Raw genomic sequence first — 16,963 nt, forward strand, 5'->3', positions numbered from 1 at the left:
GTTACTCATTTCGATAGTGTAAGAGCTTAATGTGAACAGTTTCAAGCGGATTTGTTATATGCGGAGTGGCGATGTCACGCCTGGGCATCACCCTTGCACCCCCGACGAATGTAGAGCAAGGATCTTATCAGCATACCAGATACCAGGTGTTATTCGGTGTAAAAAACATCACAACTATCTTAGCTAGGTAGAACTAGGATTAGAGCGGAGTAATACTTAACATGTCCTTTGGCATTCCTAGATCCTAATGGTTTTCTGTTACTTCTAAGAACGCATACTCAGACATCTAACCTAGGTCAATACACTACAACAATGTCGGAGAAAATAGGCATCCCCAGTGCCGAGAGCGTGGCCTCTGATACAGAACACGGCGCTGGCCTCGTATTGCCGAAAAAGAACATATTGGGGGGCTTCATACAACGGCGAAATGATCTAAACCAGCTAGGAAAAGACATGTTGCAGCAGTCGTTGCAATACGACCGAGCGCAACTTGAAGCAGACGCCAAAAAGGTCCGATGGAAGTTGGACCTTATGGTGCTTCCCATGGTATGATGATGATGGCATCGACGTTTCCTGTAATATTTGCTTCTAACATAAGGTCTGAGTAAAGATGATGATCACATACATGTTGTCATTTCTCGACAAGCAGACGTAGGGTTAGCACCGGCTTATTCTTATTGGGTTTTCATACTGACGAGGCAATCACAGCCTTAACTACTCGAACGCATATGGCTTACAAGAAGACACGAAGATGACTGGGAACGATTACTCCTGGGTCGCATCAGCTCTCTACTTCGGTTGGCTCTGTACGTGGCAATCCTTGAATCCTTGAATTTTAACGTATTAGATGGAAAAGCTAATACCCACCGTCAAGGCGGAGCGTGGCCGTGGAACCTACTGCTACAACGCGTCGCTATCGGAAAACTGGTCGGTGGCATGTTATTCGTTTGGGGGGCCGTCTGCATGCTCCAAGCCGCGGTCTTTAATTTCAGTGGCTTCTTTGCTGTCCGGTTCTTCCTAGGCATGCTTGAGGCCTGTATCTCGCCTGCGTGGGTGCTCCTAACTTCGATGTTATGGACTCGTCAAGAGCAATCCTTGAGAAGTTCCATTTGGCTGTGTACGAATGGCCTGGCAAACATCCTCGGGGCTCTCCTAGCTTATGCCTCGGGCGTTGCCGAGGGACTCGCGATAGCACAATGGAAGTTGATATTCCTGGTGAGGACCCCTTTTATCTTCGTTACGGCAAGGGTTAACGTGTATTGTATTTAGATAGTCGGCGCTGTCACGTTTATATGGGGATTTGTCATCTTTCTCTACCTCCCCGATGGACCACACAATGCGAAGATGCTGACAGAATATGAACGTGCCGTTGCTGTTTGGCGTGTCTCCAACAACCAGATCGGCCTCAAGGACGCGACTTTTCGGTCATACCAAGTCAAGGAGGCCCTGCTGGACGGAAAATGCTACTTGCTGTGGCTGACTGGAATGGGACTCGGAATCCTCAACGGTGCTATAACCACCTTCATGTCCGCTATAATCAAGGGGTTCAACTTCGACGCGCTCAGAACATCTCTGTTACAGACGCCGGGAGGCGCGGTCCAAGTCGTTGCCTGCATCTTACTAGGGTTATTCTCGCAACTCCCTAATATGGTGGGCGCAGCTATCATCCTTGGATGCTTACCTGGCATAGCTGGACTGGTAGGTATCCTGACCATTAATATCGAGCACCGTTATGCGCTTGTCGCTATGTGCTGGCTGGAATTCGTCATTGGATCGCCCGTTGTTTTGAGCTGGACAATTCCCGGTATCAATGTAGCTGGGCATACTAAGAGGAGTACAGTGATGGGGATTTATTTCGTCTGTTTCGTCGTTGGAAAGTAAGTTCGAGACCAGAAACGGCGAAAAAATAGCAGCTAACATTAAGAAATGTAGTATTATCGGCCCTCACTTGTTCCTGTCGTGGGAGGTGCCTAGGTACCCAACCGCAATTAAAGGCCTTCTTGGCACTTATTGTGCTGTTGTTCTCCTCCAGGGACTATACACATTGTGGTGTTGGCTTGACAATAAGGAACGAGACCGACTGGCTCTCCACAACGAGGTAACAGAAGCAGAATTGCTGGAGGGTTTCGAGGATTTAACTGATAAGGAGAACAAACACTTCCGGTATAAGCTTTAAAGGCACTATGGATGTTACGGTTACCTATAAGTTGATAAAGAGTAAATACCTATGTTCTCGAGCATTTTTATATAATAGGGGAGCTGTCAATCAACATAGACTACTACCTACCTTGGGTATATAACAGTTAGTTAACTGGTACGAACCTAAGCTCGTCATTACGCGGCGGGGATCATCTTCTATCGGCCGTCGTTGATTGGTCAATTGGAAGGCGACAAGCTTGAACGCCGAGCTTGGACGATCACATCTCAACGGAGTGTCCGGTTTGTTCGTGTATTCAGTTCAGAGCAGCAAGTCTGCCTAAGCTACGCCGGATATCAGACCAAAGAGATTGGCCGCTGCTTTCTAGGTGTTTATATAACAGTTATAACACTATTGCGTCAGTACCCAATACAGGGAAATTGTTCGTCTAACTAAGCCAACGAGACCCTCTACCGATAGTTATTATCTCCGAGGCATCTCGTAGCTTCGGATATCTACACTTATGCTCAACGAGACGTCAATATAGCTCGGATTTGCATTATATAAGTCACATATTACTCCTTCTAGTCGAATACTTAGCTTAAATAGAGAACAACTCCTTTCCTTACCTCCCATATATCCCTTCTACCAACCAGCAACATGTCCTCACCCCCTCCACCCACCACGGCGCCAAAGCTCCGTAGAGCCCTGGGCCTTATTCTCGAAGAGACAGGCCTCCTATCCCTACACGCCTCGTCGCGAGACGTCAAACTACTCTGCCTGCAGCGCTTCACGCGCATGTTCGCATACGGGATATCAACCCTGATCCTAGTCGCATACCTCTCCGCCCTAGAGATCCCGAAGACAGATATCGGGCTATTCATGACGCTGACCCTAGCCGGTGACGTGTGCCTCAGCTTCGTTTTGACGTTATTTGCCGACGCGCTAGGGAGACGAGCAGTCCTTGCGCTCGGTGCGCTGCTGATGAGTGCCAGTGGCGTGGTATTCGCTTTATTCGGGTCGTACTGGGTGCTTCTCGTCGCGGCTGTCGTGGGGGTTATAAGTCCGAGGTAAGAGACTGGAGGATATACCCTTCTCCCTCTACTCTCTTTTATTCTCTATATAATACAGGCAGTCAGAATATTGAAATGCTGACCTATCTCCCAGCGGCAACGAAATCGGCCCCTTCCGCGCCATCGAGGAGAGCATCGTAGCGCAGTTAACTGACCCCCAAAAGAGAAGCGACATCTACGCCTGGTACAGTCTCCTAGGCCTCGTGGGTGCCGCATGCGGCTGCATGGCGTGTGGCTGGATCCTCCAGCACCTGACGGGAACTCTTGGGTGGGACTTTGTTCGCGCGTATCGCGCTATTTACTTCGGGTATGCTGCTCTCGGCTTATTAAAACTAACTCTGACTCTGCTCTTGGGTCACACCGTAGAGTCGGAGAAGAAACAGGCACAGAATCGTACTCGAGACGACGAGACGAGGCCGTTGCTGGAGAGCGGCGTAGAGGCTAGTACGTCTCATAAACGGGGACTGCGTGCGTTGTTCCCAGACATCAGTAGAGAGAGCGTCCCTGTAGTGGTCACGCTGTGTCTTCTCTTTGCTCTGGACTCCTTTGGCTCTGGGCTCGCTCCGTTGTAGGTAAACTAATCCGTTTCACCTCGTGGCTATCTGACTAAATGTTGCAAGATCTTGGATCACGTATTACTTCAAATCTCAATTCGACATCGAAGAGGGACAGTTAGGCTCGATATTCTTCGTCACCCAGACCATCGCAGGCGCTTCTATGATCGTTGCCTCTTCTCTGGCTAAGCGGTTTGGTAATGTCAATGTAAGTCCCCCTATTCCTTCAGTCTTGGTGTTCTGTATGAATATCCCTCCTAATGCTGACACTCTAAGACAATGATATTTACGCATCTCCCCTCGCAAATATTCCGCGCCCTCCTAGGCGTCCCTAGTGATATGCACCTGGCACTAGCTTTCCTCATTCTGAACGCAAGCACTCAGTCCATGGACACCGGGCCGCGCTCCGCCTTCCTCGCCACCATCGTGCTGCCCGCGGAGCGGACGGCGGTCATGGGGACCGTGAACGTCGTCAGAACTACGGCTCAGAGCCTCGGACCGCTGCTGACAGGCATACTGGTCGATCGGAATCTATTCTGGGTGTCGTTTGTCGCCTCGGGAGGGTTGAAAATACTATATGACTTGGGCTTGCTCGCGTTCTTCAAGAACAAGGAGAGGAAGCGAGAGAGAGCTGAGCGGTTGATAATTCAAGGGGATGAGGAAGGACAGCAAAACTAGGCTGACCATTAAGCTGGTTACCCGAGACCCTTGGAGCATGCCAATCTATAGCGGCAATGGAACGAGTACCTTGATGGACCGGTGACGTAGTACATCAAATAGGAGTCAGTCTTTGCCAACTTTTATATAGTTCACCCGCCGTGTCTAAGTCGTATGATATATGTATATTGAGTATTTAGGCGCATGTTGTCCCTACCAAGTACCTAATGATTTGGCTTTCCGACCATCAGATCGTTCTTTTCTTCACCCCCTCTTAGGTGACCTCCTCAACTCTCTCCTCAATTTTAATCAATCACACGCCACACACCATACTTAACAGCTCACGATAGTAACGATTATAAACCTGCTATCTATCTGCAACTTACCACAGCCAGACTTAAAAGTTCTCCTCTCCAGAGAACCGCTCGTTCTGCACGATCTCGACCCAGTATCCATCAGGATCAAGCAAGAAAGCAACATTCTTCATGCGTCCGTCCGTAAGCCGTTTCTTCCAGTTAACATTCAACGCCTCGAACCTCGAGCACGCCGCATCTAGACTATCGACCGAAACGCCTATCCTGCGTTAGCTCTTCCCAAAACCAACACGCATTATTCCCAGGGGATGAAAAAGTATGAAGAAACTAAGGGGAGTAGAACTCACAAATATGTCCAAAGCCCTGCGGCTCCGAGTTCCCATCGTGGTACTTGAAATTCTCATCCTTCTCGGTCCCGTAATTCCACGTCAACTCCAGCAAGCCCTCATAATCCGCCGTAAACCCGTCCTCCGGAACGCCCTTGGAGCCAGGATACCCGAGGAAGTATAAATTGAACTTGGCAGCGGACTGCTCGACCGTGCGGAACAGCTTCATGCCTAGCACGTCCTGGTAGAACTTGAGGGACTTCTCGGCATCCTTGACCCGGATCATCGTGTGGTTCTATACTCTTGCATTAGCTAGGGATGTCTAAACATTGCTCGGCGCTCGGTGCTCGTTGCTAGTCATTGGAAGGGGATAATATGGGAGGGAGAACAGCCCTACCATGCGATAAGTACCAACATCCGTCTCAACCCCTTGCTCCTCCGGATCCTCCGCACCCTTCGATCCCCTCCTGCGACTAATAATCTCCACCCAATAGCCATCCGGGTCCAGCGCAAACGCAATATGCTTCATCCTCCCATCCGTCAGCTTCTTCTGAAACCGATACCCCGCGTCCTCGAGCCTCTTGCACGCGGCCTGGATGTGGTCGACGGCAATGCACACGTGCCCGAAGCCGCGGTGGGGCTCCGCGTTGCCGCTGTTGACCGTGTAGTGTGGGTCGTCCTCGGTGCCGTAGTTGTGCGTCAGCTCGATCACGCCCTGCCGGTCGAACGTGCTGTTGCCGTGAGAGAGCGCCGTTGGGCCGTCGTAGCTTAGGAAGTACAGGTCGAATTTGGCGTTGGGGAATTGCAGGTGCTTGACTACGCTCATGCCTAGGAATTCGTAGAATTTGACTGTGGTGATAGGTATATGGTTAGCCTGTGCTGTGGCGGCGGAGGGCCTATGCGGTGCAGTAGGGCCATACTGGATGCTTTGGGGTCCTTCACTCGGATCCTGTAGTCAAGTTCCTGCGTTTAGTAGCTAGTCCTCTTGAAGGCGAGGTCGTTGGCTTACATCGAGTGATTGAACTTGTAGTTGTTCGTATCCGTAGTCGTCGCCATTGTCGCAAATGTGCGCCAAGCACTTGTAGTCTTAAAGAATTGGTCGGATATCTGAAATTGTTTAAATGGCAGACCATGAGATAGAAAACGTCTACTCGTGAGTTGTGTAGATGGTCGTAGTATATATGATCTCGTTGTTGTCCTGTATAAGCTGCGGAGACAAGACATGTAGTTGGAGTGTTCTATTATCGAGGATAGAAATTGGTGAAATCCAATAGCCGTGGTAGTTCTGCGGAGTCTTAGGTAGGTACCTATGTAATGTCTTATACGATAATCTATAGGTACATATTCATTGATACATATTTCACTATAGAAAATAGTATATCTCTTCAAGTACCGATAATGAATGACGTTTGTCATAGCTACCCCTCCAGCCCCACGTTGAATCTCAAGTGCCACAGACGCTAGCCAGGGGTTTACGGAGATAATGTACCTATTCATGTATTGTTAGGTACTTTTGAATAGCTTCATGATCCAATAACATGTACCCAGGTACTTAATGTGAACAATAGATATCTCGCATATAATTGATAGGGAATAACCGCCCATCTCCAAGACACAACAGACTCCTATTCTGTACTCTGTATTCTAGTTGCATGTGCCAAACTCCAGGTACACAGCTCGCGCCTTGCATTTTTCTCAGACCTAACTCCACTAATATACATATACAGAAAAACAAAGAAAAACCCCGCTTGAATAACTATAAGAACATGAACATGGGATCCGAAGGACGATCGTGGTGCGATACGCTATACGACCTGATAATACGGTACGCTAGGTATGCATATATGGGGTAAGTTGAACGTAAAACTGCGATCTGCGCCCTGCTAAAACGGGTTGCGAAAATAGGAGAACATCTATCATGTCGAGCTGACTAGACCACCAAGCTTACCGACGGCCCAGTCGGTGTTGAAGTACTGGCTGGGAGTAACAAAGAAAGCCAGGGCAATGATGACATAAAGGGCCATTAACTAAAACAACATTAGTACATCTAACTAATCCGATAGAAATCAGTAACATTACCATTGCGCCTTCGAGATAGTTAGATTTTCCATCCTGGACCGTGTAGATTACGACCAGCACAGCCAGCGCAAACGAGACCGTTTCAACTAGATTGCGTTAGTTCAAGAGACAGCAGTAAGAATTGTATTCAACTTACAGGTCTCAAAGTGCAAGTCCATATCTCTGTCCATAATCCAACCGAGAACAACAAGGAATGGTGTCACGAACAGAGCAATCTGAATGCTAGAACCAATAGCAACTCCCATAGCCTGCGTAACAAGTAAGCTTCATGCTACTCAAATTTTCTAGGGCGATACTTACCAGGTCCATCTTGTTCTTGACTGCCACCACGACGGCAGTAACATGTTCCGCCGCATTACCCACGATAGGAATTAGAATAAGACCAATGAAGCTGCGGCTGAGATGAGCACGCTCCACTAGAGCATCTATACTCTCGACCAGATAATCCGCACAGATAGCGACCAGGACAGTTGTGACGATTAGAACCGCACCGGCGGACCATGGGCTCATGTGCACCTCCTCTTCTGACTCTTCTTCATTCCCCTCAGCTACTGCCGCGGCCTCGGCGGGAAGCTGGATTCCGTTCTGTGTGGGCTCCGATACAACTACCGCTTCGGCACTGAATAACTTGTGGTGTGTTCTCAGCTGAAACCATAGGTACAGCACGTAAAGAAGCAGCAGGATGATAGCGGTGCCGCGAGAAAGCGACAGGACGATTTTATTGCGCTCATCTTTATCGTCTCCGCCGGTACCATTTATGATCATAAATAACTACATTCCTGATTAATCTCCAATCTGCACATACAAAATAAGATGAAATACTCACAGTGCCAGGAAGGATCATAGAGGCAGCAGACAGGGTCATGAGAGAAGCTGTCGTTTGGGCAGTGATTGTCTGGAAAGACTGCTCCTGACCATGACCCTCCTCATCTCTCATATTGACGATACCGCCGAAGAAGAAGCACATACCCATAACGAGGAGTAGATTGGATAGGATCGAGCCAATCATAGACGACTTGACAACCTCGATCTGTCTATCTCTTAATGCGATAATGCTAACCTGCAGGGAAGCTGTTAATAAAGGTCATCATGCAAGTAATGGCGGGTTGGGGGCCGTTTTTTACAATCAACTCCACAGCATTGCCAAAAGTGGCATTGAGCAGGCCACCCAGAGCCTCGCCCAGGTTTACTGATATTTCCTCCGTCGCGTATGAGAGCACGGCAGCTAAGGGAATAATGGCGAAAAAATTAATGACGAATACGGCAACTGGATCCCAACCGGATTGACCAGCAATAATACCAATTGGCACTGCGACGAGAAGGATGTTGATCGGACCTACAGAGTCGATTTAGCTACACACACATCCCTGTCTCCCCCGGATTTATTCGCTTAGTATACGTACTGCTCAATAAAGTAGCTTTGGTGATATGCCACGTATGGGCTGGATACTTGACCCATGGCTTCGGGTTCTCAGTGCCGGGCGTGTGCTGCGAATCGAAAAAGAATTCCCAAGCCCCACCACCGTGTCCGTTCTGATGAGCGGACCCATTCTGGACGGAGTGACCGTTACCTCTTAACAGAGATGTAGTTTCGTTCGGCTCTCCATTCTGGCGAGGGCGGGTGTGAGGGTGAGTGTGAGTCAAGCCTGTTACGGTCTTGCGGATTTGGGATTGGAAACTCGGTAAGTCTGAATCACGATCCATCGTCGCGTCATCGTTAGCCAGGAAATATAAATATCAAGATTCGCTCGGAAGATTAATGCCGCCACGTCGGCGAGCACCACATTACTCTATAAAGCAGCGCGCACAAAGGGATACGGATGTGTGAGGAAACACGGGAAGGGGGGGAAGGGGACCAAGGGGGACCAAGGTTAGGTATGTAAGATAAAGATGGGAATTGGGGATTGAGCGTCTAAATTGATTAGGCAGGGAAATGCAAAATGCAGCAAGTGTATTGGGAGATTAGGAAGATCTAGTGCAAATAAGTAAAGCCTACTACTTACACACCATTTGGAAAGACGCTGGGGTTTTCCCCGAAAAGTAACGCAGCCGAAATAAAAAAAGATGCCCAAGCGTGAAAGAATGTGGAATGTAGAATGTGCAGCAATTTGGGGCGCGAGGCAACGAGGCGCAGACTGAGTAAGGTAGGTAAAAAGCCCTTTGTTTTTACTCGCAGCTGGTAAAGGGGAAAAGAGACAAGTGTTTCTGGGCGTAGTGTAGTTGGAGCGTTATTTTAGTTGTGATGACAGATCCCAAAGTACCTAAACTTTGCTGTTCCTGGCTGACGGTTGTTTTTCTTGCAGTGTAAGTGGTTTCTTGGATTTCTTGGGTTTCTAGGTTATTGTTCTTGGTACAAAACAATTACATGGAAGAATGTCTGGGCATATCTTAAGCTTGTAAGTTGCCAAGAAAAACTCTGACAATTCTCATACGAATTAATTATCTCATAGCTCTCTCTCTTTTTTATTTTTCCTTTTGTTGACGTCGTTTTTCCCTAATTGTATGTACAATACCGAAGCTAAAGGCCCGTCTTTACTCCACCTCCCAAACAAGGTGAAGGGAATGTGTAGTGTGCACTGCATCAGACTTTACCTGCAGTTAAAACGTGGCGTGAGCTCTAAGGTCGCACTGGAATCCGATGAGACAGGGACAGGGGTTCTTACATGCACCAAGTATTTAGTATGCAAAATGTCGGGCAAAGGTACATTGGTATCCTATCCCCTTAACTGGCATAAAACTACACCTCCACTATTTTTAGTACAGTACTACGAGATAATCTAATTCTAAGGCTATCGACCAATGAAATCGAGCTACTTAATCTTACACCTAATTTAGCCTATGCCAGTTGTACCAGCATTCTTTCGAGTTACAAATAGCTACATTACAAGTCTGACATCGATATCTAGTCTGTTTTGGCCTGTAAATGAGGCTATTTAGGGCCCTTTCATCTAAATCAGTCAGTCCCCGACGAGGTCGTCCTCAAATAGTGTTGCCTTTACAGGCCTGACACGTTGACGGGGTTGTTTTTTTACCTTTTCGATGATATCGCTGTGGGATCCTTGTGTTACCCCCTTTTGACGTTGTTTTTGAGCCTCTTTGACGAGCCTCAATATCGAATCCGTACTCCTCTAGTCCTGTTTCTAATAATATATCTATCCAATCCCCTAATGATTGGGCAGGCTTCCAAGTAGGGGACCCCCTTTTCTGTAAATAGAACGTGTTGGTTAGGATCAACTGTGGCAAAAAGTTAAAATGCAAGGCTTCCGAGGCTAGACGACGAAATCGGTGATTATATTTATATGCAGCCCTCATTTGATCGTTGATATCGACCCCATTCATATGATGATTATATTCGTCTGTGATCAACGGGATATCAAGGACCTTCTTGTATTGGTAGCCAAACACGTCCCGTATCGCCTTCGAGGCGTTCTTGGGCATCGTACGCACCCTGGATATACGATCAGAGATTCGAAAGACCGTTGTTAGAAAGCTTACAGGGCCGTTGTCGTGCCACACGATCTGATTTACCTGATTATCAGGGGTTGGCCACTTACGAGCCTCGTTATATCCCAATTCTTTATGTGCCTGGATCGCTACAGCGGCGATCCCATAGTCCTTGCGGCACGTCCCGGTAGCCGCAACGCCTCGTATACGTAATTGTTTAAATAGTTGTGGGCTTGAAAAGAGGTTATCGACAAAAACGTGTAAGGGGAGGTAGCCCACGGTCTCGAATAGACTGTCGATAAAAGCGGTGACTACACGTTGTGTGGTATTAAGGGCATCGTCACCGGTTGCATCGGCTAATTTCATCGTGGTTGGCCGCCTTGGTACGCCAACAGGGCCATATCTCCGGGTCTGACCTGGGATATGCCAGAAAAATAGCAATATATAACCTGATTCAGCAAAAGCCCAGGCCTTAAATCCCGTGGGATCGGGCTTCGTGGGGATCGTGGTGATCTCGCTAGCCTTCCCGTAAAAGCGTACGATTAATTCGTCAATCGCAACGTGGGATCTAGGGGTCTACAGGTCCAATGAGGTCTTTTGAATCTAATTAGCCTACTCGTCGACTCGTTCAAAAGGCCTCATTTTTCCCAGGGCTGGATCAGCCGTACGAAATCGTCGTTTTAGGGCTTGAAATCGACGTAAGGTAATATATCTCGTAAAAGGATAATATGGGGCCTCATGCATCTTGCCACGCCAATACGTTTCGATTTGCTTTTCGGGATGACGTGACATATAAATAATAATAAATAGAAAGAAATAAACCTTATCAATAGTAGTAGCGTGCTAGTCGTGTGACCGTGTATGAGGCTTATCCTAGACATCGTCGTCGGGCTCCCATTTATTCGTGTATGTGACCCACTTTTCAACAAGGAATTCAGGGACAAATAACTTAAATAAGTCGTTGGGGCCATCAGGAAGCCGGGCTATTTGAGGCTGACGATCAGGGATCTTAAGAGGCTTAAAATGCGTGCCTATATTGGGATTTGCACGGGCTTTTGGTCGTCTAGTTGCAGGGTCCGTTTCATCACCTTGTGTAATAGCCGGGTCAAGCTGGGCAGCGATATAATCGATATTAGGGGGTTGCGAGGCCATTTGGCTATCTAGGGATATAAAAAACAACGATAATACGTTGAAAATGGGCTAGAAACGAGGTTGTCGATATATAACGATTTGAGGCTATTTCGAAAAAGTGGTGTTTTTATTAAAAAGGATAAGATCTTGAGGAATTAGCTTCGTATCCTTTCGTATTGTCGATCATGAGGGGCCTCCGACCAATCAGAGGCCTTGGATTTAAATAAAAGTGGATCTATTACGTGTGTGTGGCGAGCTGACTTTGTACAATACCGATTACAGGGGGGGTTGTAGTCTTATGCCAGTTAAGGGGATAATACGACGGAATATATCAATTGAATGCAAGTTTAGCAAGGAGCTAGGGCCAACCGAGCTTCTCATAGCTCCGATTCTCGAACGAATCGATCTCACCATGGCAAGCTTAACTTAAACCCAAATTTTTGAATACAAATGCAAATACAAATACAAATACAAATATAAATAATAAATAATAAATAAGACGATTTATCATTTCCAGATCATCCGAAAAAAGTGGGGATAGCATGCGCCCATATCAATAATAATAATAATAATAAATATCCGTGCCAATGGCTTGCGCAAAGTATCACTTTGGCGGGAATTGAAACTTGCAGAAACGTGCCTCTTACGTGCTATGGTATCAGGCAAAAGTAAAACGACACTGTCAGGTACCGCCAAAAACGGTTAGATAAGCTACCATATTAAATTAGTACTAATCTGTTACTATATATACACTATAAGTATATCTTAAATTATAACTAATAAATAAAAAAGCAATAATATAAGCCACTTTTTAACGCGCGACTTGTAACCGGGGTTTTACTTACCCATCATACCATAGTAAGTAGAAGGAGGAGAATGTAGATTGCCAAGTGTGGCTGTGTACATATATAAGACCAGAGGCCTCCAAGGATACCTAGGTACTTACCTAACCTACCAAAATCTAGATAGGTAAGCCTTTCCCATTGAAGTCCATAACTCCATAGGTAACATGTACATATACTACATGAAATCACTCTGCCGTAGCCAATGGCAAACCCTGAAATAATCGACAGGTCGCCCTGCACAAGTTAACATGATTACATACCCGGACCGTACGGATGCCAAGATCTGATCATTATTTGTCGGATGCCACGCAAGGGGCTTACAACAAGGCAAAAGGCAATGTACGGTATACATGTTCTGAATGATACGTAACCATCGCGGCTACGCATTCCCAAATTACCGAAAAAGAAGTAAGCACATATGAAAGGATAGCCAGGTGGACAGCACGTTGCTAGAAGAAATTAGAGTTGAAGACTCTCAAGGTCAACCCTATAAGCATCAGGAAACTCTAGCTGCAAGAGATGGGGTTTAGAGGCACATTAATAGGGGTAGCATGATGTTAAGTCATACACCGCCAGTAAGGTACGGATAGGTAGTCGATACGCAAAACCCAATATAAGTATATTATCGTCCCCCCCATTCTCCAAATTTCGCCTTCTAATCATAATCATCATTCATGTCGATAAATAACTAAGTGGGCCACCAACGCCTTTAATATATCCAGGTAAACCCCTATCCCCTCTACTCGTTAGCAAATGTCCCAATGCTGTCGTAAAAGCAATCGACCCCAGCCGGACTATCACATAAATGCTAGAATATCGTCAGCCTATTGAAGCCCAAGGAGAACAATTAGGGTGGACTCACCTGCGCAGTACGCCAGATACCACGTCAACGAAGCGCCCCCGTCCAGCCACCCAGGATCAAAGTCCTTCCGTGTAAAGAAATCCCACGCTGCCTTGGGGTCGACTGTGGCCAGATTGGCGAAGAGAATCCCCTTCCAGCCTCCTTCGACATTTTCGGCACGGCCCTTGTCGAAATATGTCGCCCACTCTTCCCTCACGAAATTGGCGGGTCGAGTGAGCTTCGTGCTGGGTAGAAGCGGAATCATATGGATACCTTGGATGTACTCGATGTTGGACCCGAAGTACGTATTATGATCGCATTTATTCTCAAACAAAATTCCGGCAACCTTATTTCCCACATACTGGGAGGGCTGGACTTGGTTGTCTTCAGTATAGAGATAGTACTGGTTTATGGAGCGAGCGATGATTGACAATATTAGATTACCTCTATGGGTTTCACCCCGTTAGTCACCAGAACATCATTTTTAGACCACTCAACCTTACCTGGCCTCCATATTAGCATCCTTGATTGTCTTTCCCCACACCTTGATAGCATAGGCATGCATCGCGTCTTCCGAGCTCGATTCTTGGTCCTATGAAACGCATTAGTACCCTTACGTCTCGAGCGAATCGTCGGTGGTGCTAACCTTTCCATCAGATGTTTCGTATAGGCCATGAGCCCAACTGTGGCCATGGTACCAGTCAAAATTGCGCGACACTGGAAAGTATTTATCTAAAGGAGAAGGATTGGCGATGTCCCTGACCAGCGCATTCACATAGTCGACATTGTCTTTTGTGAGCCAACTGGGGTCAAGATAGCCGATGATGGCTGCAGCGTAGATGAAATAACCGTAGTGAAAGTGATGATCATTGTAGAACGTGTTGCCAAAGTCTGCACCATCATTTCCGGTCTGGTATGTTGCAGAAGAGACAAGACCTCCCCAGGCAGCTTCTAAAGTTAGCTCTATTCAGGTTATAGATGCAGGAACTCTTACTTTCATAGTACAGCGGAAATTGCTGTTTGTTTGCTGAGAACCGACTAAAAGCGGCTTTCAAGTTTTTCAACCCACTCTCAGCTAACGCCGTGTTCTTGAGCAAGTCCTTGGCTACGTAACAGATTCCAGCGAACTTCGCCAACGCCTATCGTGACTATTAGTATTCCATAGAGGTAGAAAGTTGATCAGTCTGTAACTATACCTTTCCACTAAAATACATTGAATTCTGGTCCGACTGGTGGAGTGCATCCTGGGCAGTTTCGTTCATAGCTATCGGGTTGATGACGTTGATTGCAGAATCCTTCAACGTTTTCTTCTCTCCGTCGACGGGATCCCAAGGAGCAAGACCCATCGAGACAGGCATATTAGGTTCAACCATTGTCCATGAATCCGCAACCACGCCCACGCCTACTCCCTTGGTTGTGGTTTGTAGCTTCGCCGTCGTGATACTTTTATGGGTCGCATCGTCGAAGGAGTCGACATGGTGAGGCAGAGCGTAAATTAGTAGTTTAACATCTGAAATTCCCGCTTTCCCGAAAGTGAACGTGTATGTGCCCATCGATCCAGATACTGAGCCGGAAAGCGTCACATTGACGGGGTATGCACCAGATGCGGCGTCTATTACGGTCTCGGCGTCGCCAGGATCTTTAGCAACTTGAATGATGCCGTTGAACGGCTTCTCAGCCTTGGCTTTTCCATTGTTGACGACGGTGAGGTCAAAAGTATCTCCCTTCTCCGAGTAGGCGTATACGTGCCATACTTTTCCGTCCTCCAGATATAGCGTGTACTTGGTCACGCCTGGTTTAGGCCCCTTGATTGATTTCGTGACCGTCTTGAAGTAAATACCAGTATTAATAAGCGGAGTCCCCCCTTGATAGATAGCTGTAACAAACCCCATACCTTGTACCAAGGGGAATGTGACAAGGGGCTTTGCTTTGGGATCACTGTGTAAGTTGACGTTGACCGAGTGTGCAGTCAGATTATCGGTTGTCAAACTAGTCTTTGGACCCAGTTCCAACGCCGAGAGACATAACGACTGAATTCCAACGGGGCTCAAGAAGTATTGCGCGGCACCTGTTTCTTTCGATGGTTTGCCGTACACCATCTGGTGTGCCTCAATATGTGAGATTGCCAACCCCCAGCTGGACGATGCTCCCTGACCATGCGCCCAAACAACTGAATATGGGTGCACGAATGTGGGTGATGTCTGGTTACCGAGAAAGAAATTGGCATAGAATTTATTCGTACCTATTGGTGCAGATTTATTGTTGATCCCTTTTCGAGATACTGGATGCTCCTTCTGGACGGGAAAAGACGATGCAGGGGCGCTAGTTGCAATTGGCGCCCCAAAGATGTTTGACGATGTAGCTGCTGGAGACATTGCGGAAGTAGCTGACGGGTTCTCGTCCGACGCAGATGGCAAAGGCGTAGTTGGACTTGGTGCCGTGCTAGTTTCGAGTGATGTAGTTGTATTGGATCCACAACTAGATGACGGATAGAACTCTGAGGCAGTCGAGGATGTAGAATTAACTGTTACTGCAATAGGTTGATAACCCTCGTGATAGATATCTTGACTTTTCGGAAGGGGAGAATACTTCTCTCGAAAAGAGTCTCTTTTGGTGGGCCTACCTTTATGATGTGACTTGACCTTGATGTTTGGGGTCCAAAGTTGGGTTGTTAGGACAGGGTAGACCTGAGCCAATGTCAGTATCCAATAGAGTAACAGCATAGCGTTTCAGGAAACGGGGATCAAGGGGGAAATCCTTAGTGATATATCTTGTGGGCTATCGAAGCCTCATCGGAGCTACCAGAGCTCAACTCGGAATGATATGATTTGATGATAACTTCACGGATAGTAGTATAGCAAACGGACATATTCGTATAGATATAATTGAAAAGATGGTGTTGGAGTTTAAGATCTGAAGTTCGATACCCATGCCCATAAGTAGTGGGCGGGTTGAAGGTGTTGATGGGTGACATGGTGTGTGACTGGAGCAAAGATGTCCAAGAATGATGATGGTGTCTAGGCGACGGTTGACTCAGGGTCGCCAATGTTAGGTGGTGTGGAGAGAAGTTCACGAGGAGAGGAATGAGTTGTCTTAAATAGGAGCTGGGGGGTCCTACCTAAGTGACAAGCTTGAGCAAGCGAATGAGTCTAGAAGAGTCACTGGAATGTGAATCAACGGCAGCGAGATACCACGAGTGAATAGCGAGGTGAGCTAAAAAGGTATGCGATGTAGGAATACTGAAATCAATATTGGAATATAAAAGGTAAAACGTATTGTTCGGCTTCGATAGTGGTTCTAGGTCTTTAGGATTTGTCGTAACGAGAAGAGATGAAGCTATGAAGAATACTCGTAGTGAATGTGTTGGACAGTTGAAGTTTAAGCTTGTGGACTTCAACGACATAAGACACAATCATTAATGACAGCTTCGTAACTACCCCATTTGTTTGCTCATTCCATATTTTAAACAGAAGTTTCGTATAGTTAGAAAGAACGTATTCCCACAAGATTTAGAGTTGAGTATACCTAGGTAGGTACTGTAACTAGGTACTTACTGGAAGAA

General features: G+C 46.9%; 5 protein-coding genes across 5 annotated transcripts; 2 read left to right on the forward strand and 3 right to left on the reverse strand.

Moving 5' to 3' along the window:
- On the forward strand, nt 1-2,487 carry F4813DRAFT_101185 (MFS general substrate transporter). The gene is made up of 6 exons (XM_049238393.1): nt 1-546; nt 611-651; nt 709-806; nt 875-1,215; nt 1,270-1,877; nt 1,933-2,487. Exons 1-6 carry the CDS (start codon nt 313-315, stop codon nt 2,174-2,176), a joined length of 1,566 nt encoding a protein of 521 aa, XP_049104153.1. The 5' UTR covers nt 1-312; the 3' UTR covers nt 2,177-2,487.
- A 310-nt stretch (nt 2,488-2,797) lies between these two features.
- F4813DRAFT_396895 (MFS general substrate transporter) lies at nt 2,798-4,561 on the forward strand (the record flags this gene model as incomplete). Its single annotated transcript, XM_049247873.1, has 4 exons — nt 2,798-3,207; nt 3,305-3,778; nt 3,831-3,972; nt 4,041-4,561. The coding sequence occupies 4 exons, from the start codon at nt 2,798-2,800 to the stop codon at nt 4,440-4,442; spliced, it is 1,428 nt and encodes a 475-aa protein (XP_049104154.1). The 3' UTR covers nt 4,443-4,561.
- A 257-nt stretch (nt 4,562-4,818) lies between these two features.
- On the reverse strand, nt 4,819-6,117 carry F4813DRAFT_384902 (glyoxalase I; the record flags this gene model as incomplete). The annotated part of the gene is made up of 5 exons (XM_049246173.1): nt 4,819-4,994; nt 5,083-5,356; nt 5,459-5,910; nt 5,982-6,010; nt 6,071-6,117. 5 exons carry the CDS (start codon nt 6,115-6,117, stop codon nt 4,819-4,821), a joined length of 978 nt encoding a protein of 325 aa, XP_049104155.1.
- Nucleotides 6,118-6,432: 315 nt separating this feature from the next.
- Nucleotides 6,433-8,844, reverse strand: F4813DRAFT_396897 (Calcium/proton exchanger; the record flags this gene model as incomplete). The annotated part of the gene is made up of 7 exons (XM_049247874.1): nt 6,433-7,088; nt 7,141-7,226; nt 7,277-7,388; nt 7,441-7,911; nt 7,967-8,200; nt 8,265-8,476; nt 8,544-8,844. The coding sequence occupies 7 exons, from the start codon at nt 8,842-8,844 to the stop codon at nt 6,978-6,980; spliced, it is 1,527 nt and encodes a 508-aa protein (XP_049104156.1). The 3' UTR covers nt 6,433-6,977.
- Nucleotides 8,845-13,148: 4,304 nt separating this feature from the next.
- Nucleotides 13,149-16,278, reverse strand: F4813DRAFT_101754 (glycoside hydrolase family 81 protein). Its single transcript, XM_049238395.1, has 5 exons — nt 14,598-16,278; nt 14,396-14,540; nt 14,048-14,349; nt 13,905-13,993; nt 13,149-13,847 (listed from the first exon to the last, which is right to left on the reverse strand). Exons 1-5 carry the CDS (start codon nt 16,122-16,124, stop codon nt 13,385-13,387), a joined length of 2,526 nt encoding a protein of 841 aa, XP_049104157.1. The 5' UTR covers nt 16,125-16,278; the 3' UTR covers nt 13,149-13,384.
- Nucleotides 16,279-16,963: the final 685 nt, after the last annotated feature.

This window comes from Daldinia decipiens (assembly GCF_022478715.1).
Source record: "Daldinia decipiens strain CBS 113046 unplaced genomic scaffold F4813scaffold_2, whole genome shotgun sequence".
Taxonomy (NCBI): Eukaryota; Fungi; Ascomycota; class Sordariomycetes; order Xylariales; family Hypoxylaceae; genus Daldinia; species Daldinia decipiens.

What these genes read in the sequence shown, in the direction of transcription:
- F4813DRAFT_101754 (XM_049238395.1), bottom strand. Translation starts at nt 16,124, where the DNA reads ATGCTGTTACTCTATTGGATACTGACATTGGCTCAGGTCTACCCTGTC. An exon ending in ACGAAACATCTGATGGAAAG is followed by an intron (nt 13,994 to 14,047) that starts GTTAGCACCACC and finishes TGCGTTTCATAG; the next exon opens with GACCAAGAATCGAGCTCGGA. An exon ending in GATGCTAATATGGAGGCCAG is followed by an intron (nt 13,848 to 13,904) that starts GTAAGGTTGAGT and finishes TGAAACCCATAG; the next exon opens with AGGTAATCTAATATTGTCAA.
- F4813DRAFT_101185 (XM_049238393.1), top strand. Translation starts at nt 313, where the DNA reads ATGTCGGAGAAAATAGGCATCCCCAGTGCCGAGAGCGTGGCCTCTGAT. An exon ending in ACCTTATGGTGCTTCCCATG is followed by an intron (nt 547 to 610) that starts GTATGATGATGA and finishes GTCTGAGTAAAG; the next exon opens with ATGATGATCACATACATGTT. An exon ending in TCTCTACTTCGGTTGGCTCT is followed by an intron (nt 807 to 874) that starts GTACGTGGCAAT and finishes CCCACCGTCAAG; the next exon opens with GCGGAGCGTGGCCGTGGAAC.